General features: G+C 44.8%; 2 protein-coding genes across 4 annotated transcripts in view; both read left to right on the forward strand.

The window, feature by feature from the left end:
* Positions 1-2,544, forward strand: part of mgat4b (alpha-1,3-mannosyl-glycoprotein 4-beta-N-acetylglucosaminyltransferase B) — a 112,214-nt gene extending 109,670 nt beyond the window's left edge. For both annotated transcript variants that reach the window (XM_080841342.1, XM_080841343.1), the window contains 3 exons: positions 1-76; positions 1,509-1,621; positions 2,055-2,544. The exon at positions 1-76 is cut by the window's left edge and continues 12 nt beyond it. In XM_080841342.1, the coding sequence (XP_080697468.1) occupies positions 1-76; positions 1,509-1,621; positions 2,055-2,078 (213 nt within the window). In that variant the 3' untranslated portion in view covers positions 2,079-2,544. The remainder of the gene's footprint in view (positions 77-1,508; positions 1,622-2,054) is intronic.
* A 2,303-nt stretch (positions 2,545-4,847) lies between these two features.
* Positions 4,848-26,425, forward strand: canx (calnexin). Of its 2 annotated transcripts, none has more exons than XM_080840052.1 (15): positions 4,848-4,888; positions 10,434-10,634; positions 11,531-11,604; positions 11,726-11,784; positions 11,948-12,089; positions 12,213-12,294; positions 12,895-13,087; positions 13,328-13,517; positions 13,743-13,856; positions 16,336-16,492; positions 17,879-18,094; positions 20,830-20,949; positions 21,546-21,693; positions 22,340-22,443; positions 23,051-26,425. In XM_080840052.1, exons 2-15 carry the CDS (start codon positions 10,437-10,439, stop codon positions 23,108-23,110), a joined length of 1,857 nt encoding a protein of 618 aa, XP_080696178.1. In that variant the 5' UTR covers positions 4,848-4,888; positions 10,434-10,436; the 3' UTR covers positions 23,111-26,425. The 2 variants fall into 2 exon arrangements, with proteins under 2 accessions (XP_080696178.1, XP_080696179.1); XM_080840053.1 differs by having other exon boundaries at positions 23,201-26,425.
* Positions 26,426-27,577: the final 1,152 nt, after the last annotated feature.

Raw genomic sequence — 27,577 nt, forward strand, 5'->3', positions numbered from 1 at the left:
GAGAAGGAAGCCTTGAAGGAAGGCAGGGAAAAAACACCGAAGTACCATCGCACTGAGGACGGCTTCATCCGGATAGGTGAGCTCTACATTTGTGTCGGCGTGTCTTTGTTTACCTATCAATCACACCCATTTCCACCATTTTGGACCCACTGTCCTGCCCAGTTTACCCAGCCTGCCCTGGGACCCTACCATTGTCCTCATGTCTCTATTATACTGCTCAGGCATCCACTGCTTGTCCCTTATGAAAACCTTCTCCCTCATGAAACCAGTTTATTTTGCCAAAACCGGTCCACCACTGACGCAAATCCATCTCACTCGATTAGCGAGGTCTATCAAAGCCGAGATATCCTTTCGGCACTGTGACGTAAGACGTGTTACCACAGCTAACCTGATGTTCAGCTGGCTCGAGAGAATTCAAAACAGCTGCAATTATTTGGCCACAAATCTCTCTCTATTGCTCTGTCTCTCGCTCACTCGCTCGCTCAGGACTTTTTAGAAACGCCGCCCCGCACTGCCAAAAGGAAAGGAGAGGAGGAAATGGCATGTAAATTGGACAGGGTAGAAGAGCTCCATGACTTATGTAAACCAGGAGTCATAAATTTGCTCACCAAACAAAATGTCTCCAGCCCTTAAGGGAGGGGGGGGGGGGGTGCTGCCCAATCCACCTAAAGTGTGATGTATTATTTTGCTGAGGCACTTGGACACGGATCAGGCCGGAGCAGAACACCCTCTGGACTGTTAATGTCTTCTCAAGTGAACCGGAGGGGCGATCTCCTGGCCTGGCACACGTGGGCCACTGCAGGAAGGGCAGCCTGCCAGGAAAGAACGAACGAACGAAACGGACGAACGAATGCCCTACGAATGCAAAGCCTGTGGCTTAAGAGACTTAGCTCTCACATCATAAATTACAATAAGCACTCCATCTCATTCGTGAAATTGTCTTGGGGGGGTGGGATCGATAATAGGCCAACAGTGGTTTGCTTTGCGAAGAGAAAAAAATAAAATCATCAATTAATATGACAGCTGATCCTGAGAGCTTTGGCATGGAGGACTACCTCGTTCAGAGACACTCATTTAAATTCAGAGTAGATGGAATTTATTAGAAGAGCTCTTGCTATTTCGTTTTGTAATTTTATTTTGCCTGTTCGCCTCGATGTGATATCAGTTCTCATAAAATAGTTTGCAATGTTTGATTTGTTCTGTCTCAGGAGAGTCTCTCTCTCTCTCTCTCTCTCTCTCTCTCTCTCTCTCTCTCTCCCCCTTTCTTTCTCTCTGTCCCCTCCCTCTGTCGCTCTCTCCCCCCCTCTCTCTCTCGCTCTCTCTCTCCCCCTCTCTCTCTTCCCTCTCTCTCTCTCTTTCTCTCCCCCTCTCTCTCTCCCTCTCTCTCTCTCCCCCCCCTCCCTCTCTCCCTCTCTCTCTCTGTCTCTCTCTCTCCCCCTCCCTCTCTCCCTCTCTCTCTCTCTCTCTCTCTCCCCCTCCCTCTCTCCCTCTCTCTCTCTCTCTCTCAGGAAAGTTCCAGAATGGGATTGCAGAGGGAGAGGTGGATCCTTCCTTTGGTCCTCTGGAGGCCTTAAGGCTCTCAATACTGACAGACTCACCTGTCTGGGTCATCCTTAGTGAGGTAGGCCGGGTCATTTCCCACAATCCCATTCTCCACAGGAGTGTTTCGTGCCTCCAGGGTGGGAATGTCACATACCTGACCACCTATTCAAAACCAGTTATAGTATCTTAGATCTGGGCAGGGTAGACAGATAATGTTTCCTAATTACTTACAATTGGTGTACTTAACTACTCTATCCTACTATTTATTTCTATTCTATTTCTGTTTCATGAAACCTGCTTGTTTTTATTAAGTTAAGTCAGTATGCTGCAGCTAGCTAATTGGGATCATCTCATCTTATTGTCAAAGTTCAGGTGTGAACAAATATTCAGCATGCAATATAAGCTATAATATAATATAATGTAGATTATGACCTCTTTTGATCAATTGGGTTTTGATTGCAATGATCTTTTCCAAAGCACTGTGGGACAGATGTTGAACTCTTTCATTTCAGATATTCATCAAGAAAGCAGAATGAGCAAACTCACAGCAATACCTCACAAATCCATTCAGCCTTTGGGCAAAAGGAGGAGAGGCCTTTTCCAGCTGCTCTTCCCAGTCTTTGGCCCAGTGGTGATTTAACATGGTTGAATGCCGCCACCTGCTGGCGTTAAGCTGGTACAGCAGGTTCGAGTCAGAGAGGCCACGGTCAGCCATCCCACAACAGTGCAAGGGAGAATTTGCCTGGACAAATGACAGCGACCGTGACTACGGGAAGGACAGATGACGCTGTATTTTATAAACTGTATTTATGTGTATATACGCTCATGTTTCTGTAATTGTAATTACACTGGTTAATGTCAATGGGCTTGCTGGATTGTCTCGCCCCTTTGACGAATTTATGACATTTAAAAGTGCTGCTTTCAGAAAGGAAGACTTTGCTTTTGATTTTTCCAACTTAAGTAATCTTTAATTTGCTAAATTAAAAATTGCCTTGTAGATCATTTTCTGATTTTTTTCCTCCTCTAAGCAACAGTTATACTCTTGCCTACCATCTAATATGAATTAGTTATAATATGTTTTCATGACTATACATTTTTGAAGTACACACATGCATTTGATCTTTCTAAATCTGTGTTTGTATGTGTGTATATAGCTCTAATGAGTGTCCCAAAGTCAATTCTGAGAGCCTAGGTAAAGCAAGTGATTCGAAAAAGTGTCTTAAAACCTATTTAATTATTTAAGAAAAAAAAAACATTCTTCTTCCTTTTCTGCCCTTCTGACTTTATATACAAACATAAACTAGATCTTTTGAGCCATAGATCATGGATAGAAGATTACATTAGCAAGGCCATCTGTGCAATCATTCTTTTCCTTTCTCTCTCTCTCTCTCTCTCTCTCTTTGCTTGCAATTTGCCTTAATGTGACTTGAAGCTAACTGCAGTCGGGGTCAGCTGGCATGAGATGAAGTTATAGACCCCAGCAGCGCAGTGAGATGCAATATGAAACAGAACAGAAAGGAAGGATGGATGGTCTGGGGGAAAAAGCCTCCGATGCCTCTCTTTGCAGTCCCCTGTTCGACACCCATGGTGGGCCAGAGACAGACATATCAGCTGGTGAGACGCAGCGGCCACACCCAGTGCAGGGTCCTGCTCATCTGAGGTTTAAATCACCACTTTGGCAAGCACACTTGTGTTTCTCTTCAAAATGACTCTCTCTCTCAGATCCACACATAAAACCACACTGACAACCCCAACAACAATAATAACTAAAATGCACCCGCTTCTGATTACAGAATGAATGTGTGTTTAAGTCTAAATCTAAAGATAAACCTTGACAGGGGTGGGGGAGAGTACAGATTGGATTGAGGAAGATCAGGTTTAGCTGGCACACCCGCATTACAATCCACCCAGGTAAGCCAGACCTCTGATGAGCTGCTGAGGCATTTTATGGGACTACCAAAAAGAGATAAAGGTACATGAAGGAAATAACTTCTGAACGACTGCTGTTGCTCTCATCACTGCAGCTTAATTCGAGCATTTCCATTTATCACTCTAATGTCATCATGGAACATTTAATTAGGCTAACACACTCATATGTGTTGAATGTAGCATTGTTAACCAATGCTTGTATATCACTTTTCTTTCTGTCTAAAATGCCACAGAGGACACTCACACAAGCTGCACTTTCCGTGGGGTAATCACTCATAACTGGTTTATTGCCATGGCAATATTGTGCTGGATAGCATATCCACAGAAATATTAAGGTGACTCTAACCAAAATAAGGCATTTTCAATGCAGTTTCATTTAATGTTTAGGTTGTCCATAGAGAGTTAAGGTATAAATGGGAGTTTAGCTAGTGGCTGGTTTATAGAATAACATCTGTACTCCAACGAGGACAAAACAGACCCTGTGTTTGACTGTTATGCGTTTGGCTGTGTAAATGTTTGCTGCTTGCAGGAGCCTTATGCCAAACTGATGGCCAAAATGCAAGGGTTGTGTGGTATAGCAGGTCCATCACTGCAAAGAACAAGGGTGATAAGGCTGGCCAATTAATGTACACTTAGCATCTCTTTCCTGTTCCGGCAGAGACCTTTTCTTTTATCTTGTTTTTCTTTCTTGTAAGATTGTAAAATGCACTGGAATGCATTGTGTTGTATTTTGTAACATTTAGATAAACTATATTTAATGATGTTATCTTCTATCCAATCTGTGAATTGTAATAAAGCCAAAATTTAATCATTTGAAATACAAACTGTGATTCTTGTTTTGTGCGCATCTCATAAAAGCCAAGAATGGGGACTGATCCTGTAGATTGCAGAATTTAGGCTGATAGTGTAATGAGTTGGGAGGTTAGCCTACTCGCCCACTTTCAGTTTAACAATATAGACTTGCTTACTAATACAACAACTTTGTCTTTACAATTGAGTGCAATCCTAACTATCGATATGATCCTGGCGAAACTCGTAATTCCTGAATTAACAATTATATTACACCTGCTAAGAGCAAGAACGCTATCCAGTTTCAAAGCCCGCCCCCCTTACTTTCTCTTTGCTTACCCAAGCTGTGGTAGACTCAAGGAATCGACCAATGGTGCTTTATTTCCTCTTGCCTGCTGACCAATTATCGCTGTCCACGAGGTTCAGGTTAGAGGCGTGATCTACCGTCTTTTGACGGACGTATATTTTAAACAATGTAAGTCTGACAATTGTAAGTGGGCGTGGACGTGTGTGGAGCGAAATCCTATCATGTGAGGGAGAGGTGGAACCACGCTTGTAGGATTCACCCTCCAAAGTCACACGTGATCCCGCAGTAGTTCCAGGCGGTTAGCTACATCAGAGAGCAGGGGTGAGTTGTTAATTGCAACCGAATTGCACTTATTTCTCCTCAAACGGTTCTATGTTAGTAGTTTTAGAACATGTATAGTGTGCATGTGTTTGTTAGTGTATCGCAACAATTGTCTGTGTTCAAGTTAAGCACGTATGTAGATACTTCTGTCATCTGCGTGGCCTTAGCATGACTAGCTAACGTTAGCCATAAGGCCATTCTGTTCGCTAATTAGGCTAGCTAAGCTAGTTGGTACAGGTGGTGTCAAAAGTGATCAACTGTTACTGCAGCAAGATAACCGCTTCTAAATGACTTATTTCCACCCCTAGTGTTTCACACTTAAGGAAGAGTTGTATTATTTATTATGAGTTGAGCTTGGACTGTGAAACGTTGATGAGACGAGTATTACCTAATATTGGGGGAGGGCAGCCTTCATTTGCTTGGAAATGCTTTTTAAAATACGAACTCCACTCTATATATAAATGCATAGGTCTTTATTTTGCGTTTGTGTACAACTTCCCAATTTAATGTTATGTGTTGTAGTAATAGTATGAAGTTATGCTTTTCATTCATGGTCATCTTAAACACATTACCGGTATTTTCTGTAAATGAGTTTCAAAACCAAAAGTGCTAGTTGACTAGCCGCACGGGGTTTATCTGAGCAGTTTCACCAACGTTACTGAGCTGCTGGGCAGTACAAATAATTTTGTTTCACTTTTAAGCTGCTGTTGCCTTCGTATAGGGCTAATTTTACATAAAAAATACTGCAGTGTTAAGGCGATAAATCCAACGTCACCTCTGCTAGAAACACTGTCAAAAAGTGTTATAAATTAGTAGTTAAATTATCATATAGTGAACAAGCTCAATTTCGTCGTTGTAGTGTATGAAGTTGTATTGATTAGTGAACTGACACGGATACCACGAGTGAAATAAAGTATGGGGCCTAATCGGATCTAGTCTAACTAGATGACAGACCTGTTTTTACCACTTCCGTCTCTCAGTTTCAAACTGAATTAAGAGGCGATAGCTATTGGCCAAGCATTTCACGGAAAGTGTTAGTAATTCTATTTGCGATGAGAAAGTTATACACATAGGCTACATTGACATTTATGTAATTGGAAGGGACGTTATTTTACTTCACACGAGTATGCAATGTGGTCATTTTTCCTCTACCAAATGAATGGGACGGTATTGACTAAAAGGCGTTAGATAGTGCTTTGTGGTGTGGCTGTTTCGCCTATGGTTTAAAGTTTTCTCTTAATTATTACCAGTGTCTTCTGTTGTTTAACTATCAGCCTGCTGCATGTGGTTAGATATTGGATGGTGTTGGGGGATAGAAGATAGAAACAACAGGAAGTCAGCCTCGGTCCCACATGGATAGGAGGGTTGTATAAAAACCACTGCTTCCTCCTTTGCCGTCCAGCAAGTCCCAGCAGGTCCTTGTGATATGGTTGATATAGTTTTGCGGCAATTTTTTAAAACCCTTTTCCCCCTTAGACACTTAATTTCTATTCTTGATTAAGGTGCCATAAAACAGTTGGCCATTCAAACTAGGGCAGTATTTCAGTGAAGTAGCGTCTTATCTCTATTATACTGACATGGAGCTATAAACGGAACAGTCCAGATGATGTTCACTCCAGTGCCTGTTGTCTCGCAGGCCCTTAGCATGAAGGGCTCTCCAGCGTGTCATCCAGTGTATCTCAGGGGGGTTGTATGGCAAGATGGGAGTAACAGCTCAAGGGGGGGTAAGGCCTAGGGACACGACAAAATCACCTGACTTGTCTCCAGATTTTTCTCTTCTTTTCACTCTCATTCTCTCCTTATTGTGGGTGAATGTCACCCGAAAGCAGTGCAACTGATTGGAGTTTTGCGGAGAGTAGTTGGAAAGCTGTTTTATGTGTTTGAAAGCAGGGAGTTTTACTGCCCCCCCTCATTTGTCTTAATGTGGGTCTCAACTCAACGCCTTACTCGTGGGCAAGAAGCAAGACACACTGCGCTTGTGACGCTGTGGTTTCAGCACAAGGAGTTACATTTAAAGGAAGGACACTGTGAGCCTGATCTTCAACTGAAGAATTTATGGCGTGTTTGTGGTTGGACTGAGCAAGTGAAAGGGCGCTGACTGGCTTTGTCTCCTCCGGTTGTTCAGTAGATTAGGCTGATCGGTTGCCTGCAGTGAACAGGGTCAGGAGGGGGGGCGGTGTGTGGGCTTAGATCGGGGGTTGGAGCGTACTGACAGCCCACTCCTGTTTGCAGTCTTGCCTGGGGGTTGCCGGTTACACCCAAATACCCCCCACCGCATTTACCCTCTCTCTCTCTCTCATCACTGGCTCTCTCCACATCTCTCCCCTCCCCCCATCCATACATTCTGTTTTCAGATCCAAAGATTCCTCCCAGGCTAGTTACGAACCCCCCCCACCCCCTTCCGTTTCCCCCACCCACCAAAACAAACGCACTCTTCATGTAGACTCACTCAGGCAGGCAGCCGGTTTCACCAGCAGCCCAAAGCCGTTTGTGCCGGGCGACTCCCAATACGGGCGCTTCCCCCTGCACGTTGGCTTACCGAATGTTGCTGTGTAAACAGCCTGTCATTGTGTACGATCCAGGCTGGACGAGCAGCAGCACCAGCTGGCGTCTTCTAGGCCTAGATGGACCAAACCAGACTGTTTTTCCTCTGCCCAGGGAGTGCCCTGTGCTGCGGCTCTCATAACCCAAAGGTCCATCTTGCTACACTGGACAGCTGGGCTTAATCAGAAATGCCCCCCATACACTTTTACACACACATCCCCCCACCCTGTCCCTGGTGTGAATGAAGCATCTCTAAATACTCCTAAGTGTTTGCAATCTTTGTGACCCAAATATGTTCTGCTGTGTCTCATAAGGCACCTTTGAGTGTCAGCTTGAAGTCAGTCACTCATGGCTGTGTGTCCTTTGTGGTTATTTAACTGCAGGAGCGTCAGACTGTGTGAGGCTAAGCAGGATTAAATGCGTGTCTTGGTCTGTGTTGGTATAAGGTGTGTGTGTGTGTGTGTGTGTGTGTGTGTGTGTGTGTGTGTTCATTCATAGAACATGTAGGTATTGGCAAGGTAGTTTCCATTCTTCCTTTATACGTTTACTATCTTAGCCAGATGATTTCTGTCTTAATATTGTGAGCAGCAGCAAGCCCACTGCAGTACAAAAACAAAGGGATGACTGGCTGAATCTGACCTAATCATTCAATCAATTGTTTTCACACACAAGCACACACAGCCAACCCGAGGTGATTATGTGTATGTGGACACTGCTCTCGGCTGCCTATGTGAGAATGGCCAGGTGTCTGAGTGTCCTCCTTCAGTTTTCTTTGATAAACAGATGGTGCTTTCAGGCATGGACAAGTGTACACCCCCTCCCCCTCCTTAATATTATCCGACTGCTCCCCCACCCCTTTACTGTGCAGTGCCTCTAGGATCTAAGCTTCCCCTGTACAAACTCCCAGTATCACACCAACTGTATTTAGCTTAAGGATTCAGCAGTACCACACACTGGGTTTAATCACCTGGCCAATTAAGATAAGATAATTTTTTTCTGTTTGTATTTTATAGTAGCAGCCTGTTTTCAGGTTTTTAAAAATGTATTTATTTTATTTGGTGTGGTGTGGGTGAGCAGGCACACTTCCTAGAAAGCTTTGGTCATGCAAATAACATGGCAGGACAGTGAGACTTACTCACACACACGCACACAGCCCTTGGAAAAGGTCATAGGAGCGCCCCCCAACCCGCCCAATCATGGATGTGATTTGGCCCTGTGTTCCACTACAGACCTCACAACCTGACGACCTTGTCTCTGTGATGCCACACAGATACCGCGTAGCCTAGCGCTGAATCAATGTGTCCGGTGCCGTTTCCCTTTTTGTTTGTGTTGTCTTTTGGCCTAGATGTCAACGAGAGACTTTGTTTGGGTTAGCTGCCATGACGACGCGTTGCTATCAGTCACGCCATGGGAGCCCCTTGGCTTGCTTTAGCTAATCCTGTGTGTTTTAAGCTCATTGGGGAGCCGTGTGTGTGGGGCTGCAAACGCAGCAAATAGTGACTCTAGGGGGGGCCTAGAGACATGAAAGTGTTGCACAACAGTACAACCACGCTTGATTTTACGCCAGCCAGCAGGGACGGCACAAATATGGCGTCTAGCGCAGCCGGGATCAAACGCGGCCTTCGCTTACGGGCTGTTCGGAATGGCAGCATGCCGGGCCTGGACTAGCAACACCTTTTCCTGTACTGGTGGCTTTGTGGATGAGCTCATTCCTATTAGAGGATGGTGATAGTGAGGGAAGATATTTATTGGGGTGGACGAAACACGCTCCCAAGTGTATTCACGCTACTATTTCAGTTCTCTCATAGATCTTTTCAGTCCAGTTCAAAATATGTAATCATCAGGGTCAGTATGCAAACATTAGGGTCCGTATGCAAACATTAGGGTCCGTATGCAAACATTAGGGTCCGTATGCAAACATTAGGGTCCGTATGCAAACATTAGGGTCCGTATGCAAACATTAGGGTCAGTATGCAAACATTAGGGTCAGTATGCAAACATTAGGGTCCGTATGCAAACATCAGGGTCAGTATGTAATCATCAGGGTCAGTATGCAAACATTAGGGTCCGTATGCAAACATCAGGGTCAGTATGTAATCATCGGGGTCCGTATGCAAACATTAGGGTCCGTATGCAAACATTAGGTTTTGTTTTCACCTGGGCTGAAGTGTTTATTCAGCACAGTGTTGGAGTAGGTGTACATATGGCCAACTCGCTGTTCTCGGACGGATGTTGTATCTCTAAATCCTCAAGTCACCTCGAGCAGAGGGTTGAATGGGAGAGTAATGCAGTTTCCCCGCAGGATTATATGTGAGTGTGATGCCACACATTTAGAGAAGCCTGTAAACTGGGAAATAATTGGGATACATCTTATAAGCACTGAATTGCTGTATTTGTGGGTATACAGAGCCAGAAGTGTGTGTGTGTGCGCTGTGAGTTTGTAATCTCTTTGGTCTTAATCTCATTAGGGCAAAGAGGCTGAGACTGCAGATTTCTCAGTCCTCATTGCCGTGGAGATGGCAGCCAAAGAGGCTCCGGGGATGGTGACCTGGTGTCCCAGCGCTAGGCAACCTGGCGAGGGTGTTTGTGTTAGCCAGCATGGATGCTGTGTGATTTAGGCTAACCAGACTTCAGCGAAAGATTCTACTCCCTGGTGTAAATGCTGCATTCGGTCAGATTGTGGGGACGGTTACAGAAACAGTTTGTATCCGAGTCACTCTGTGTGCGCTTCATGCTGTTAACCTTGCACTTCTTGTTCATCCATAGGTCCTTTTTACACGTCCTCACTTCAAAATGTGTTTCTCCAATTATGCCTGCCTTATGTCTGCCCTCAATATACCAGACTAACCATACTTTTCTATGCCCTGTCTGTCTGTCTGTCTGTGTCTGTCTCTCTGTCTGTCTGTCTCTCTCGCTCCATATCTACATCTCTCTCTATCTGTCTTTCTTTTTGTCCACTCTGTCTGTCTGTCTCTCTGTCTGTCTGTCTGTCTCTATGTAGACAATGGATCTGAAGGTGCGGTTATGTCTGCTGCTTATTACTCTGAGCTGGACCGTGAACCTGATGTCCGTGAGCGCCCAGGAGGAGGACGAGGCTGACGTCATGGACATGGACGACGGGGAGGTGGACATCGGAGACGACATACTCGAGGCTGAGGCGGAGGCAACCGATGAAGCCCCTGCCGAACCCGCTATACCAAAGGTAGCGTACCTGTGACGGAGCAGAACATTTCCCGTCGTAATGCATCATTTGACAAGACGACTATGCAATATTAAAAATGGCACCAGAGATAATTCATGACTGGTTTTTAAGGGTTGGTGAATTTACTGCTGATAAAATGTCATAGAGTCGGGCTAGTTGTAAATGTAACGGGTAAACGGCACCTTCATGTCACGGTTTAAGGCCCCGTTTAAAGTCTCTTGGTAGAATAGTAGAGCAGAACTCTGTCTGAAAAAATATATATACCCTCCACTTGCTGTAAATAACTTTCCACCACTAAATTAAAGAAGATTGATCTGAGATTGTCAAGCTAGCCGAACTAGCAGCAGCCATTTTGTTTTTCTCCCTGCCTCAACTCCCTATGTAATTATTGACCGCAAAGAGGTCCAATGAGATGGAGACCCCCCCCCCCCCCCCCCCCCAGTAGGTGTAGCTTATCACACACTGTGGCACTGGATTGGCCCACTTTGCTCTTCTCACAAGCACCGGTGCAAAAATGTGATGCAGGATTAGTCTACATTCATCTGTGACACCTTAAACTACCTTAATCTGGCGGGGCTGTGCCAACCACCAATTAGCCCAGTGACCGATTAACCAGAGTGCACTGTGTTCAGTCCGGTATGTAAACACAGCCAGTTGAGTTATCACTGGGGTCAGGTTATTCAGTATGTGATCTAAGTCTCTAGATAAAGTGTTACCTGTGTGGGATATTCACGTTTCACTGATTATTCGTGAGCGCTTGAAGGAGGGTGATGGCGCTTACATTAAATGTAGCTTGCCCACTGAATCACAAAATGACCTAATAAGCATCAGAAAGAGGGTGAAAGAAAATGGGAGTTAACCTTTGATTTCCCCCCCCCCACTGTCGTTGCCTCTAGGTGACCTACAAGGCTCCTGAACCAATGGGAGAACACTTTTTTGCCGAGTCATTTGACAAAGGAACACTGGAAGGGTGCGTGTGTTGGTTTGCTTTTGGAATACCATTTGTGTATCAGTTAAGTCTTTGTGTACTGCTACTTACTGTAAATGTATTCGTTCATTAAGACGTCTTTTAAAATGTTTTTGTACACTAGATGGATTACGTCAAAGGCCAAGAAGGATGGAATTGATGAGGAAATTGCCAAGTATGATGGTAAGTTGTAGAGCAAACCTCAGGCCCCTTAAATAATTTACATTTATTTCCTCATCATTAAAATAAAGGCTGTCACCCTCACCACAACACTAATAGGGGTGCTAAAGCCAGCTCCATAGTGCATGATGGGTAATGTATTTCTTTGTGCATTGGTAATGCTCAGGTGAATGGGAAGTGGAGGACATGAAGGACACCAAGCTCCCCGGAGACAAAGGTCTGGTGCTGAAGTCCCGCGCCAAACACCATGCCATTTCAGCCTGGCTGCTGCGACCTTTCAACTTTGACACCATGCCCCTCATCGTCCAGTGAGTCACACACTCCATACTCTTCCCCATGATGCCCCTGAGCTATACACAGAATGTTCTGATGCAGGTGAATGCTGCTTAGGCATTGTCAAGTGCTGATGTAGTTGTCTTGGTTTTCCTCAGGTATGAGGTGAACTTCCAAACAGGCATTGACTGTGGTGGTGCCTACATCAAACTGCTCTCCCAGACTGAAGATCTGAACTTGGTAAGAAGAGTGGTGTAAAATGGTATATATGTTTGTCCTGTTTATTTTAGTTTGATGATTATGAGAGAAGATAATACAGTGGGTAAGCTGCCATGACGACGTATTGCTATAAGACCCCCTTTATAAAGTGATAATAAAGTACTAAAATAAAGAACATAGCATCATTAGGGCATGTTAGAAGGTATGTGAGGGGGGGGTGTCATGGAGCCCCTCCAAGGCAAAAAATATAGCCAAGAATTGCTAGTTTTTTGTCGTCAAACCCAATGCTCCTTTCCTCCAAGGTCAGCCCTTGAGCTGAGCTTTGGCACCTCACTGAGACCAGGGAGCTATGGAGTCCTTTATATGGAGCTCCAGGCATTCAGCCCTTAAAGTACAGAAAGGTGGTGTTTGAAAAATGAGGATTTATGTAGCAGATATGTTAACTAAACATCACCTAAGCGGTGATTGCAAAACACTGATGGAACTTCTATTTCCCCGTATAAGTAAAAGCAGCAAAAAGGTTACTGTGAGGTGGTCCTTTATATTTTACAATGTATCGTGGGTAATGTTATCCGCGTAGGAAGTCTTTCTATTATGTCGTCTTTTCTTTGCAATCCACAGGAGGAGTTTGCGGATAGGACTCCCTACACCATCATGTTTGGGCCTGACAAGTGTGGCGAGGACTACAAACTCCATTTCATCTTCAGACACAAGAACCCCAAGACCGGAGAGTTTGAGGAGAAGCACGCCAAGAAGTCCGACTCTGACCTGCGTTCCTACTACACCGACAAGAAGACCCACCTCTACACCCTGGGTATGGAAAGGCACCGTGAAATACACTCACACACTTGCATTTCGTGAATCATTTTGGACTGCAGGGACAGCCATTGTCAATGATGCATATTCATGGCAATATGTGTGATTCGATTTTTTTCCTTGAGTATTGCTAAATAGATCTGTTTTTTTGAATGGTTTCAGTGTATGTTTCTGACAGATCTGACCTTTTTTTTGTGTGTGTGTGTCTATGTGTGTTTGTGTCTGTGTGCGTTACTAGTACTGAACCCTGACAACACCTATGAGATCCTGATCGACCAGACGGTGGTGAACAGCGGCAGCCTCCTGACTGACGTGACCCCCGCAGTCAACCCCGCCGCAGAGGTTGAGGACCCCGATGACCACAAGCCCGAGGACTGGGACGAGAGGCCCAAGGTTCAGGACCCCGACGCAGTCAAGCCAGAGGACTGGTACGTGTGTGTGTGCGTGTGTGTGTGTGTGTCTCTGTGGACTCTAAGGTGTTGTGTGCGTGCTTTATGAGTTGGGGAGTGAGTGGAAATCCGGAGTTAGTTGCTGTGATAATTAGTAATTGACTGAGGAAGAGAGATTATGACATGGACTAAGGAAAAAAAGGTGAACTTGTGTGTTTGAGTGCGATCCCTTCATTCACCCCCTCCTCCACCCCACCTCCACAGGGATGAGGATGCCCCCGCTAAGATCGCTGACGAGGATGCTGTGAAACCCGAAGGCTGGCTGGATGACGAGGCCGAGTACATCGGTGACCCCGATGCTGTCAAACCCGAGGACTGGTACGTGATCTCAAACCATATTCACCTCGACCCCCTCAGCGCACCTCTCCTGCTCAATTAGAACAGGAGCTTGGCTGGCGTCAGAGACCACATTACAGCAGTTATGGCGCTAGCCATGTTATTTATGTTTTGTATTTTCATGAACCTGTATTCAGGACCCAACCCAAAGTCACGGAAAAGACATTGAAAACTGTGACTAGTGTATACTTGGGTTATGTAGCTATCCGAAGCTACCACCTGAAAGATAACGGGGCAGCCGTGGCTAGGGTTGTGCCGATGGACGATATCATCGTCCATCGTCATTTTTGACCCGCCATCACGATGGATGGTAACCATCGTGATGCCACGCCCCCCCATATGAATTAAAGTCAGGCATGAAAATTAAATAGGCTACTGCTACAATATGCCTAATTGGCTTATTCTTATACAATGTATTATTATTAGGGTATTATGTCTAGGTTACAGCTTTTCTTCGTTTTTCCCACGTCAAACATTTCATGTTATTCACGTTATCTAAGCCTGCTCCTGCGTCGGGAAACTTGCTTATTGTCAACAGAAATATGACGTTCAACTTAGCGAAAGCATTAACTTCAGTGCAATGGCTACAAAATAGAATAGACACGAAGGGACAGAAGATAGCTCGATCGACTTCTCACATTCAAAGCCAAATTGCTATTTGGAACCACGAGGATATATTTGGCTTTGAACGAACAGCGGAGACTAAATATAGCAAGGGGGAGCTTCTCACCCCTCATTCGCTAACATTACATTGTTATCAGAATAGCTTGCTCCGTTGATTTCACATCATTTATCTGAGGATTGTTTCATATCTATGTGAAGCCATTTAACATCATACAAGTGGTTGTGATCACCTTGAACCAAAGACTGCTTTTATTGGTGAGCTGATTTGAGGAATTAAACTCCAGCTGAAGTTGTTTCCTGGTTGTTACGGTTAAATACCTGCTAGCTTACTAGCTAGCTAAGGACACTAAGTTACCTTCAACGATTTAAATGGAAGAGTTCAATTTGCATGAAATGACAGCTAGTTATCTAGCTGATGTTATAGTCTCCTCGACTTAACTATAGCCTACAATTATAATGGAGACTGGTAGAAACCCTCAGGGTGCCTGTGCAACTTCGTATGAAACAATTCATATTCACGAGTTCAAATATCCAGATATTAAAACGAATTCATCACAAGCTAGCAACTGCCAACAGTATGAACCTTACCAATGTGTATGTTAAGAATGCTGATATGAAATATGAAAAACAAGTTGTCAATGTGCAAGCTACCAATTGAATGGGTTCATTTATTGTAAATCTGACACTGCAAGAGTCGGTGCAGCCATGAACCTCACCGCAGCCACGAACCTCACCGCTAGTCACTGTTCAACATTGGTAAACGTAACGGCATTTAAAAAAAATAAATGGGACTGAGTAGTAGGCTACAACCCCCCCCCCACCCCCCCCGACGAGACGATATCATCGTCCATCACGATGTTTCAATGTAAACATCGTCTTCTGCCAAATAAGGAGACATCGCCCAACCCTAGCCGTGGCCTACTGGTTAGGGTTTCAGGCAGGAAACCGTAGGGTGGCTGGTTCGATCCCCGACCTGTAGGAAAAATGTGGGCGGGGGAAGTGGTAGACCACTACTCTCCCATGACCACATCCACGGCTGAAGTGCCCTTGAGCAAGGCACCTAACCCCGATTACTGCTCCCCGGGCGCCGCCAATGGCAGCTCACTGCTCCGGGTTAGTGTGTAACCTCACTTCACTGTGTGTGTGTGTGTCACTTCTCTGGATGGGTTAAATGCAGAGGTGAATTTCAGAGTTTGTGTCTACACCACCTCTGCCACAGACTTCGCATTGCGATCTTCCTTAAGCCAGGGACCACATGAGGGTTAAGGGTGTTGAAGATACTACAGTGGTTTCCCTGCCTGCTAGCTGCCCTTTAAGATGCGCTAACCTGATTAACCGACCCATTAACGTCGATCCTGTCCCTCTAGTAAACACATCAAGGCGGCCGTTGTGGCTAGTGGTGTGTTTGCCTGAGCTCTGACCCTGATGGGGAGATTTATCGGAGGCGCTGGAGGTCTTGACAGATCCTGCAGATGAGCCCTCTCTGATTGGAGCCTGCCCTGGGCGCCCGAGTGCTTTGATGTCCCAGATCCGAGGAGGAATTCAATTAGAGCGTCCGCTCCTGCCAGCCAGGCACAATAGCACACGCCGGAGCGGCACCCGACGGGGAGGGGGAGGAGGAGGGGGGGAAAGGGAGAGGAAAAGATGAAAGGGCTTGAAGGGGAGATGTGAAGCCGTGTGTTAATTTAGCAAAAAATCTCTCTTGTGTTTTTCCACATTATAAATATGGCCATCTCTCTTCTCTTTCTTTCATTTTTTCTCTCTCTCTCTCTCTCTCTCTCTCTCTGCCTCTACCCCTCCCTCCTTCCCTCTTTTTCTGCCTCTCTCTATCTCTCAGGGATGAGGATATGGATGGTGAGTGGGAGGCGCCTCAGGTTCCTAACCCCGCCTGCGAGGCCGCCCCTGGCTGCGGCAAGTGGGAGAAGCCCACGATCGACAACCCCAGCTACAAGGGCAAGTGGAAGGCTCCCATGGTTGACAACCCCAACTACCAGGTAACCGCACCTCCCTGGTCTCGTCCAAAAAAAAAAAGATGCCAAAATATAACTCTGACTGATGTATTTGCAACTCCAACAAAGCATTATCCAGTGGATAACAGTTACCTGACCCAAAATAAGCTAAATGTCATAACTGGTTTCTTAGTAAAACATCCCTCCGTAGGTGTGTGTGTGTGTGTGTGTGTGTGAACTCTTCTGTGGTTCTCTAATGTTAGGGACACTAGTACCTTGATCATGTCAGTTAAAGGGATAGTTTGGTTTTTAAGACATGAATCTGTAAGGCTTCCCCGTCACCAGCCGTGCATGCATCACTTACCCCCAACAGCGTCCTGTGAGCAGAGTCCTCGTCCAGTTTTGGTCAAACCGAAAGTAGTCCGGCAGGTTTGCTAGACCCAGCAAAATAAAAAGTTTCTCTTCCCAAAACATTATGTGTTCAAAAGAGTGATATATTTGCATCCCAAAAACATTGTAGTGGAAAAAGTCACACCTCGTTATCACTTGGCCCTATTTTCAATACGCTCGATAATGCAATCTCACAGCTAGAGTCTACCTGTTTGATTCGCGAAAGTATGATTCACCAAAGTTGCCTGAGAGAAACGTCCATCACAGGAAAACGATGAAAACTGAGACAACATTTGATAAAATTGACATAAAGCATCGTTTTCCTGTGATGGACGTTTCTCTCAGGCAATTTTGGTGAATCAAACTTTCGCGAATCAACTTTCGAGAATCAAACAGGTAGACTCTAGCTGTGAGATTGCATTATCGAGCGTATTGAAAATAGGGCCAAGTGATAACGAGGTGTGACTTTTTCCACTACAATGTTTTTGGGATGCAAATATATCACTCTTTTCAACACATGTTTTGGGAAGAGAAACTTTTTATTTTGCTGGGTCTAGCAAACCTGCCGGACTACTTTCGGTTTGACCAAAACTGGACGAGAACTCTGCTCACAGGACGCTGTCGGGGGTAAGTGATGCATGATTGCATGACACTGGTGACGGGGAAGCCATACAGATTCATGTCTTAAAAACCGAACTATCCCTCTAAAATGATGCCTTCAGGCAAGTAAGTGTTATGAACTCTGCTTCCAGATATATTTAGATATATTTATTTTTTTATCAGTTTTTAAACATGTTTGTCAAACTTTCACACTAGCCATCTAAAATACTTACTGTATAGTTTTGTGTTTTTGGGCGAAACCCCAATAGTATCTTTTACAGTATAATATAATAAAATATCCACCTGCTAGCAAGCAAACTTGCATTCACTCTGCTGTTGTCGACAGGTCTGTTGGCTGTTAGCGTGTTAGCTCACTAGTTTAACAAACATACATGTCTTTCCTGAGTGTTCTAACCCATTGCTGTGTGTGGTCTCTGACAGGGTGTCTGGAAGCCCAGGAAGATCGCCAACCCCGACTACTTCGAGGACCTGCACCCATTCCGCATGACCACGTTCAGCGCTGTGGGTCTGGAACTCTGGTCCATGTCCTCGGACATCTTCTTCGACAACTTCTTTGTCTCTAACGACCGCAACACTGCCGAGCGTTGGGCCAATGACGGCTTTGGCCTGAAGAAGGCAGCTGAGGGAGCCGCTGATGTGAGTTACTTTGTTTTTCGTCCTTATTTTTGTCTATTTCTATCTCTCTTTACTTCTGTCGCTCTCTCCCTCTGGTCGTCTTTATGTACTTTAGAGCATGTTTCCAGAAAGTGGAACAACTTGGGATATTAAATTATACACTTTCATTTTTGAGGACTCCCTAGCATGCTACCATGGTGATCACTCGGCATCATTCGGGGCAATGTACTGAAATGTCGTTTTCTTTTTCCTATCTTTGTCTCTCCTTGTTTTTCAATTTTTTCTCAATTTAGTCATCTTGCTTTTTGTCCCTGTTTCTGTCTGTTGTCTTAGTTGTCTGACATTCTCTTGTATTTTCTATACGTCATAATCTCTTTCTATATGTATTTTTTATTTTTTTTTAATGTCTCTGTTGGGAGTGAATGACTCTTACCTGCTTACATTCATTCTTGAATAATATGAACCGTCTAAAGGACTCAGCTCTGTCATGAAAGCAAAAACAGCATTTAAGTTTCTGTTAATAGACAAAACAAAAACATGCTCTGGCTTGAGACAGAACCGAAACTAAATCTTCCCTACATTGCCCTCCCTTCTTTGGAGGATGATGAGCGCCAGGGTAACTCGTCCCTGCCTGCGCTCCCGTTTCCCTTCACGCACAGAAGGGATCAGTTCCCACAGCGAGCGCCGCCCAGCTAACCAGCGGCGTTCCAGTGGAGGGCGTGGGCTTGTCTCCTCTCCCTCCCTGCCATAGACACGCGTCTCCTCTAGTGCCTCGCTGACACCCCCTCCCATCGATGCTCTGGCCACAGATGGAGGGATCACAGCATGGGAAACTACACTGGCGTGTCCTGCTGAGTGCTTGGCCTGAGGAGAGTCTTTTATCTGCGTGACGACAGTGGAAGGGGTGGGGGGGGGGGGACACACACACACGAGGAAAATGATGGTGTGAGGGAGAGATGGGGTTCTAGGTCGCCATGGGGAACAAGTGTTCTGCCAAAGTGATGTGCGTTTGAGGTTCTGTGTTATAGTTGGGTTGGTGGTCTTCTGAAAACAGAGTTACATTTGTTTTTGTGTGGGGTGAAGCTCAAAGGGTCATGTAAAAGGCATGTTGTCTTGTGTATCCATTTATGGCAAATACTCGCACGTCAAAGACAGCATATCGCCATTGGAACACATATATCTCTTGTACTGCTGTGCCTTCTTAAGCACAAGGCCTGCCCACCCTGAAAGCAGTCGAATCTGGAAGGGGAGAATGCTTTTTTTCTTAAGCCCTAATTAAAAAGCTGAAATGGAAAGCATAGCCCAAATCAGACATGTTACACACATGAGAGTGTGTGTCATGTGGGCCCCCTCAGGCGAGGGTGGTTGTTCGCCAGCCGGCCCGGCAGCGGGTCGTGAATGGATCTGTTGCCCGTGTGTGGTGAGCAGGAAAGTCATCGGGTTGGGGGGGGGGGGGGCAGGGGGGCGTGGGTTTAGTGGGAGAGTAAGCCTAACCCGAGGATTAGCTTGGGTATTTTTTGGCTGCCTTTTATGAAAAACAAATCCCGCTGTGCAACTGCCTCTCTTTCCCTCCCCAAAGGTGAATTCCTGAAATGTTTAGCATTTTGAGTTTATTGGCTTATTCTACTCACACAACAGTACAACCCTCTCCGCACTTTCCCTCTCTCTCTCACTCCTCACACATACACACACACACACACACAGACACACACACACACCACCCCCAGCAATGCAGACGGACTGGATTGTGAACTCCCTGTATAGTCACAAATTACTAATGCCAAGGAGATAGATGCAGTAAGAAGCTGTTATTTATCAACAGAAGTACACCCTTACATGATATAGATCTCCACCACACCCTCCTAATCAGACAAACATGTTGTGCGAATCGTGCGCCATTACTCTGAGAGACTGGTTAGGATTATAAGGAGGGTAGACTGAACATAGAGTAGAAGTCCTGGACTCCTTGCTCGATTAGTTAGGCTTCTTACTACGAAGGAGATGCTGTAGGGCGGACGATGGGTGGTGTGGTGGCTTTGAGTTGGGTGGCTTGTCTAATTGGCACGTGACTCAATGAAGCCTGAGAGTGTGTAAGTGTCCCCAGCTGCTGATCCTATAACACTCTCAAACTCTCTCTCTCACACACACACACACACACACACACACACACACACACCAGACCTGTGTGAGAACTCTGGCATGCCCTGCTTTCTGAGCTGAGCTGGAACTCTCAAGCTCTCCTCCACATGCTGTATGCTCCCTGCTTTTACCAGAAGGAAGGGCAAATCTCCACCCCCGTAACTCTCCGCACACTTACACACACATACACACACACACACGCACGCACATACACTCTGGCGTGAGTCGTGAGCAGCGGAGGGCAGTGCTGAGCCACGTGGTTGAGCGCAGGTCAAGTGCCAGTCGTGATATTTAGTGTTTCTTTCTTTTCCATTTTATCTTCTGAGGCTCGCAGAGCAGTAAGCCTGCTTTGCTAAAGCTTACTACAAAAACCAAACAAAGACCTGGAACAAAATGAGCGTGCGTGAGTGTGTCTCATGTGTTCTCAGGAGCTGAGAGGTGGTCTTTGATCCTCTTGTTCACGTTCTCTCTCTGATTCGTTCACCAATCAGTTGAATTAAAAGGAAAAGCATGTTTTCTATTTGGTATTCTAAATATAGGTGTTGTAATAAATGTCAATCAGTGTGTGTTTTGTTTAAGACTGACTCTCTGTGTGTGTGTGTGTGTGTGTGTGTTAGCCTGGCCTGGTGAAGCAGATGATGACTGCCGCAGAGGAGCGTCCCTGGCTCTGGGTGGTCTATGTCCTCACTGTGGCTCTCCCTCTTGTGCTGATCATCGTCTTCTGCTGCACCGGAAAGGTGAGGAAGTGTGTGTGGCTATTGTATGTTTGTGTGTGTGTATTGCTATTGTGTGTGAGTGTGTGTTGCTATTGTATGTTTGTGTGTGTGTGTTGCTATTATATGGCATATGTTTGTGTGTGCACTTGTACTCTGCCCAACAAAACCGCAGAATCTCGGAGAGCATCAGTTAAGTCATCAGTATGTCTCTGGTCTTCATTTTAAGCCCTATCTGCCTCCGCAGCATTGCCTCATCATATTGTTTGGCCAGGTCTGTGTCAGAGCTAATGACTGCACTGCCTCATGTCAGAGAGTGCCTCTGTAATCCACAGTGACTGCACTACCAGAGGAGAGCAATGGCCAATTGTAGTCAGACACAGAGATTGCCTGCAGTACTGTAGCCGTCATGGAAATGCTGAACAGGAAAGATTTGATGTGTTTATTACAAAACAACTGGTGAATTTGTGCATATATCTTGCACCATGGAGGTAGCACATTAGGGTGTGTTTGTGTGTGTGTGTGTGTGTGTGTGTGTGTTTGTGTTTGTGTGTGTGTTGTATATGTATTGTAAAACAGTATGCATATTTCATCGTGTTCTCCATGGCTTTCTTGAGCAGAAGAAGCCGGCAGCTGCAGACTACAAGAAGACCGATGAGCCCCAGCCTGACGTGAAGGATGAGCCTGAAGCAGCGGAGGAGGACGAGGAAGAGGAAGAGGAGAAAGCAGAGGAGGAGGAGGAAGACGTAAAGCAGGAGGAACAGACAGGTCAGTAGACGGGCAGCCACCGCTCCTCCAGAGCCTCACGTCTTCAAGGTCGAGGCCATACTTGGATGTTTCTGCAGACAGAACCCACACGTGATGATTTGTAGTCAAAGCAACCAGGATGCGAGTAGAACAGTGGGGGTCCAGACAAAGTCAAGAACAATCACAAGGTTGTCTTTAAGGTCTTGTGTATTGGGACTCATTATTTAGTTCTAGGTTCATGTGTGTGTGTATTGGGACTCAGTATTTAGTTCTAGGTTCATGTGTGTGTGTATTGGGACTCAGTATTTAGGTCTAGGTTCATGTGTGTATTGGGACTCATTATTTAGTTCTAGGTTAATGTGTGTGTCTATTGGGACTCAGTATTTAGTTCTAGGTTCATGTGTGTGTGTATTGGGACTCAGTATTTAGTTCTAGGTTCATGTGTGTTAAAGGTGTAGTCTGATTCTAATCTGTAAATGGGCAACAAAGTGTGTCAGACTGAGCCAAGCACTATTCCAACCCAATCAATACATAATTTCAGGAGCACGGGTGTAAATTGATTGGCTGTTGAGCTCAAATATCAGCAGCCATTTGCCAGAACTGCGAAATTGCATCTTTAAGCCTTTTGAATATTGTGTTGACAAATGTTGTTTTTTCCCCCCACCAGCGGACAAGAAGAGCGATTTAGAGGACAGTCCTGCAGAGGAGGGAGCGAATGATGAAGACTCCCCAGATGGAGAGGAGGAGGAAGAAGCAGACAAATCCGGCGAGGTGAGGGAGCTTTTAACCTGATCATTTTAGAGTGTTGGTTCTGCAATATTCTATTTTATAGTAGCCCAAATAAAAACTAAAATAACGTTGAAAAATAAGATTTTCTGTGACTTTCCTCTTTCTTCTTGTTCACACTCTACAGTCTTCTTAATCCACGTGGAGTAGAGGTAAATCTAGATTAGATTAGTTTACCCGTGTGTACTGAGCTTTAGTGGTTTGGCCACCGAGCACAAAGTGAAGTCCAGCTTCTCTCCTCGGCTCTTTCTGTAGACCGTGCTCATTTTGCCCCCGCCATATTAACATTTGTCAGGGGTCTGGTCACAGACGTGGTGCTCGAAACGTAAACAGTGCCATTAGTTAGCTTGGCGTTATGAGTCCCGTGGAGTGTTCCAGAATGGCACTTTGTTCCCAAACAGTTCACCCCTCTTCCTGTGATGAAATGTCCGCTGGCACTGAAGGCAGCATGACGGATAGTTTTGTGGAAGTTACCTCTATTTACCCAGGCCACGTAGTTATGGAGGCTGTTGGAGGAAAGCATGCCAGAGTGATAAAGCCTGTGGAACTTGTGTGTACGTAAGCCGATGGTTGTTGTTGCTCTTTTTAACAGAAGCCAGAGGAGGATATTCTGAGAAGGTCCCCCAGAAACAGAAAAGTGCGAAAGGAATGATGAGCCTAGTCTTTCACCTCAGTCTCTATCCCTAAGCCCCCTCCATCCCGTATCGCACCTTGACTTTGCCCCCCTCTCCTCTCCTCTTAGCCCCCCAGCCCCGTGAAGCCCCCTCCTTCCTGAGACTCATCCCATCCCATCCGTACCCTACCCTCCACCTCCCCTCCAGAATCCAGTTCGCCTGCTCCATCTTCCCTGAAGAGATGACAAAACAGCAAGAAGTGCATCATGGCAAAAAAAGAAAACGACTGTTAAGAAGAATAAGAAGAAGAAATGGAAAGCGATCTTGACCTGCAAACGAGGAGGAACTGCACGTAGACAAGGATTACGAGGATCATGTCGATGAAGTTGACAAAAGATGACTTATGTCGAGTAGAATAGAAACTGTGCTTTACTAAAAGAGAGAATCTTCCTATACTGTTCCGCAACTGCGTTGCAGACACTAACCTATGATACCCCCCCCAACCCCCAAACCCTCTTCTGTCTCTCCCTTCCTCTGCTCTGTCACACCTCTCCTCTAGGCGGCCTCTCAGCGCTCCTAACAGTATTTATCAGCCATCAATTATGGGAACACTACAGAGTAGGCCACCATTCCTCTACCCCCCACCATCTCACCTGCTGATTGGTACACGCCATGATTCCTATGCGGTCACCACAGAGTGGGAGGTCTCTAGCACAGTGAGAGGGTCACAGTGATGTCTCCCGGAGGTTTTACAGTACATGAATAAATATATAAATATATATATATGTGTGTGTTTTGTCAGCTTTACAAACATCTGGCTCCTCTCGTTACATTTTTTTGGTTTCTTTTTCCTTTTCTTTTTGACGAAAACGTCCAATTGGAGATTTCGTGTCTCACCTCGACACTCAACCATTTCATTCCATGAGGCTCTCTGTTATGGCTATTTGTACATGTTCTGCTTTTGCTTTGTTTTGTTTTTTGTTTGTTTTTTTGGTCAGGAAAGTCTGTAGAGTACTCCCCGATATTCCTCTGTGTACCAAGGCTGGCAGTTAGGCCCTCAACTGCATGTGATCCAGTGGGGTGTCCAGGGAGAATGCCTGTTGGCATATAGTCTAGAATATGCTGCCTTACTTGTAGAATGCAAGGTTTTGCTTTTTTTGTGAATGTACTGTGACTTGTTTTTTTTTTTTTAAATGTATTTTTTTTTGTCATGATTACATTTTCTAAAAATTTGATAAATCTTTTTTTTCTCCTCTTTGATGTTGATCTAATATAGGAGCTAGTACTGTATCATATTCCAGCATGTGAAAAGGAAGGGAACATTTGTGATATTGGTCTTTTGAGCTTTTGAGAGAGGGGGAGTGAAGAATGTATGCGCTGATAGACTGGTTGATATGTCAGGGCTTCGGAGTTTGTGTCCTTGCAAGGGGTGACTCATCAAAAAATTCCGGTGTTGGCTGTGCTGCTTTTCCATTGGTGGTTAGGTCAGTCGCCTACACAGCCATTGGTGAGTCAGCTCCAGTGCACTTCCTGTGACATCATTTCCTGGGCCAGGTCATTAGAAGCAGCAGCAGCAGCAACTCATTGACAGTGCCATTCCATGACCAACATATCACGTAGTCACACCACTTCTCACGTGGTCTGTTGACTTGTGAAGATTTGAATCATGTTTTGTCATCAATGTCACTCATACATGGCAGAGATGTGGGAGGTAGGCTCCCAGAGTGTAAAACATCACATCACATCACATACCTGTTTGACCAAACGTTACCACCAGACATGTATACTCTTCCCCTTTTTGTATTCATTACCCCGAAGAAAATGAAATAGCACTAAGAGGGGGGGGCCCTGAAGGCGAACCCTGATTTGCTTGAAAGAAATGCTACATTTAGAGTTGTTTTTACTCGTGAGTGGAATGACGCTTCGCTTCAGTAGACCATCTTAAAGAAGTGGAGGTCTCAGACCACACGTTGAGCTTTTACCCCAAAGCAAAAGAGTTGGCACTTTTTGGAACAACACACCCATTTCTTGCATGAATGCACACATACCATAAAGATAAACACACTGACACCTGCTGCTCTGCTTAGGAACCCAATGCGTTTTCTTGCTCTCTCTCCTCAGATGCTTAAAGCCTTGTTACTGCATTTAATTCCTTCAATACTCATGTTTTTTGTCCTCTGCTGGTTTTTGGTAATGCTGATTGGAATGAATGGATGGATGGACAAATCCACTAATAAAAAGATGATTCTCTACTAACGGCCTATCTGTTGTAGGTCTGTCAGGGTCCATGATGTTGGTCCTTCCTAAATGTGTAGGTTTTTGATTGATTCGGGGGTGGCAGTGTTTGTGAGTAGGGAGCAAAACTTGCCATCATTTTGCCAAGAAACTGAAACGACCCGGTTTGAAGAAAAAACGTGGTTTGAGCATTGCCTTGTGTCTTCCTTCTCAGGTCGGGGGATTTCCCGTGAAACTGAGATGGAAGGTACAGCCAATGCCAGAGGAGCAGAGAAATTGGGTTACGTGACAATGTCTCGGTTTCTCACCCCTTCCTGATCTTTTTTTTCTTTTTCAAAGTTGTCCTCTGTAAGGTTGAATTGGTTGAATGATTGAATGGTTTACTTCACACAGGCTGTCATTGGGTTTTTTTTTAGTTATTTTTTTATTTATTTTTTATAATTCACTCTGTTTGGAGGTTTATCCTCTTGAGATGAGGGGCGGTGGTCTTGGTTTTGACCTGAAAGCAAGTTCAAAGGGGAAACGCTGATCCTTTAGCTTAATAACTTGACTTTTCAGTGCTATGCTACTTGGACACTTTTTAGAATTTCAGACCAAAACCTACAAGCAGAAAAAAGCTGGTGTGAACGCCCACTCTCCAGCTCCCACACCCTTCCATATTTTGTTATTTGTTGACCTATTTTTGTTACTTTTCAATCATGGATTTCCTCATCATAGTTAACTTAATTGAGACTTTAAACATTCATCCCTTCTTTTTGATCTTCATTTGAATCTACCTAGATGGCTTATTTCTTGCCTGCACTGAAAGGGTTTTTCATACATGCATCATGCTTGGTGTGCTTCAATGATAGGAGAACACCACAGAGACCGATAACTCATGCTAATTTCATCCACTAGGGATACAACTTTCTCAAAAATGAACCTCAGTTCAAACGTTTTTTTTTAAATGTCTGTGTTTATTATAGAAAATTACAAGTTGATGTTTCAATGTAGTAACACAGTTACTCCTGTCTGACAAACAACACAGTGGCTGCGTCTTTCACCCTGTGTGTATCTGAAGTGCAGTCATCTATGAATGGAGATCCCATTTGTTTGGTTGAATAAAAAACTAATGATAATGTGTGTGGTGTGTCCTGAGTGCTGTTCCTCATACGGTATCTGTTTAAGACCATGTTGCTATGACCACCGGAACAGTATGATGCATCACAGAGCTGACTGTATTCTTTGGGGTGGTAGCTATCTGCACTGAATTCATTCATGCTGTATGCAGTTATGTAGGAGCTGAAAGAAGGCCAGATTGAGCTTCGGTTGCCGTAGTGGTCCTTTAAAGAGGTCTTGCTAAATATAGGGATTAAACCGTGGAGAAAGTAGTCTTCATGAGCGTATGCAGACCATTTGCTCTGAATGAATTCCATGTCATCCAGAGCACTGAGTTGGAGCAGGTACCCTTGACTTACCCCCTCAAATCCTCAATGCCCCAGTGTTCAGTCCGTCAAGACCATGTGGAGCCAGAGCAACTCACAGAAGCTCAGAGAAGTCTATCGGCTTCTTTTATTTTTTCCCAAAGTGTTCAAAAATAGCTCACAGAGTAACAAACAGTTGTGCCGTGATGTTGCGAGTCTCGTAAAGCAGGCTATTTTTGGGTTACGCTGAGAAATTAGCATATTTGGCTTACATAATTTAATTTTACACAATCTAGGTCAGCTGAGGAATTGGTTATGTATTTGTGGTAAAGTGATGTCAGTCTTGTGCTCGAAAAACAGACTGACCGCCACATCTTTCTTCAAATGAACCGTCTAGGGACCATTGTTTATACATGGCATTACCATTGGCATTTCATCAAGATGAGATGGGGAACACGTGAATACTGGTGAAACTGACCAGAATGCATGCAGAGAGGAAATGCTTGACTATTTTATTTAAAATAACCAATAAATGGTGTCACTTTCTTATGGGAAAAATGAAAACTATATATAAATATAGAGAGAGATATACAGGTAGATAGTAGATAATCTGTTACCTACTTGACTTTACTAATGCAGCTGGGGGTTCACTTACTTTTGCACATACACTAATTCCATGTTTCATGTAGTTTTTTGGCTACTCAAACAATTCCCTCTAAACAAGTACATGCAATTGATAAACAACAGAAAACTGGTGATGATAAAAAAGAAAAATCATGGTAAAACCGAAAACTCTAAACTGCTCAAGGGGTTCACATACTTTTCAAGCAGCACTGTATATTAATTAATTAATTGATTTATTGATCC

Source organism: Sprattus sprattus (genome assembly GCF_963457725.1).
Source record: "Sprattus sprattus genome assembly, chromosome: 6".
Classification (NCBI taxonomy): domain Eukaryota; kingdom Metazoa; phylum Chordata; class Actinopteri; order Clupeiformes; family Clupeidae; genus Sprattus; species Sprattus sprattus.

Excerpts from the sequence above, each read along its gene's own strand:
- canx (XM_080840052.1), top strand. The coding sequence starts at position 10,437 with ATGGATCTGAAGGTGCGGTTATGTCTGCTGCTTATTACTCTGAGCTGG. Across the intron at positions 20,950-21,545 it reads TCTTCTGCTGCACCGGAAAG|AAGAAGCCGGCAGCTGCAGA; the intron begins GTGAGGAAGTGT and ends TTTCTTGAGCAG. Across the intron at positions 22,444-23,050 it reads AAGCAGACAAATCCGGCGAG|AAGCCAGAGGAGGATATTCT; the intron begins GTGAGGGAGCTT and ends TCTTTTTAACAG.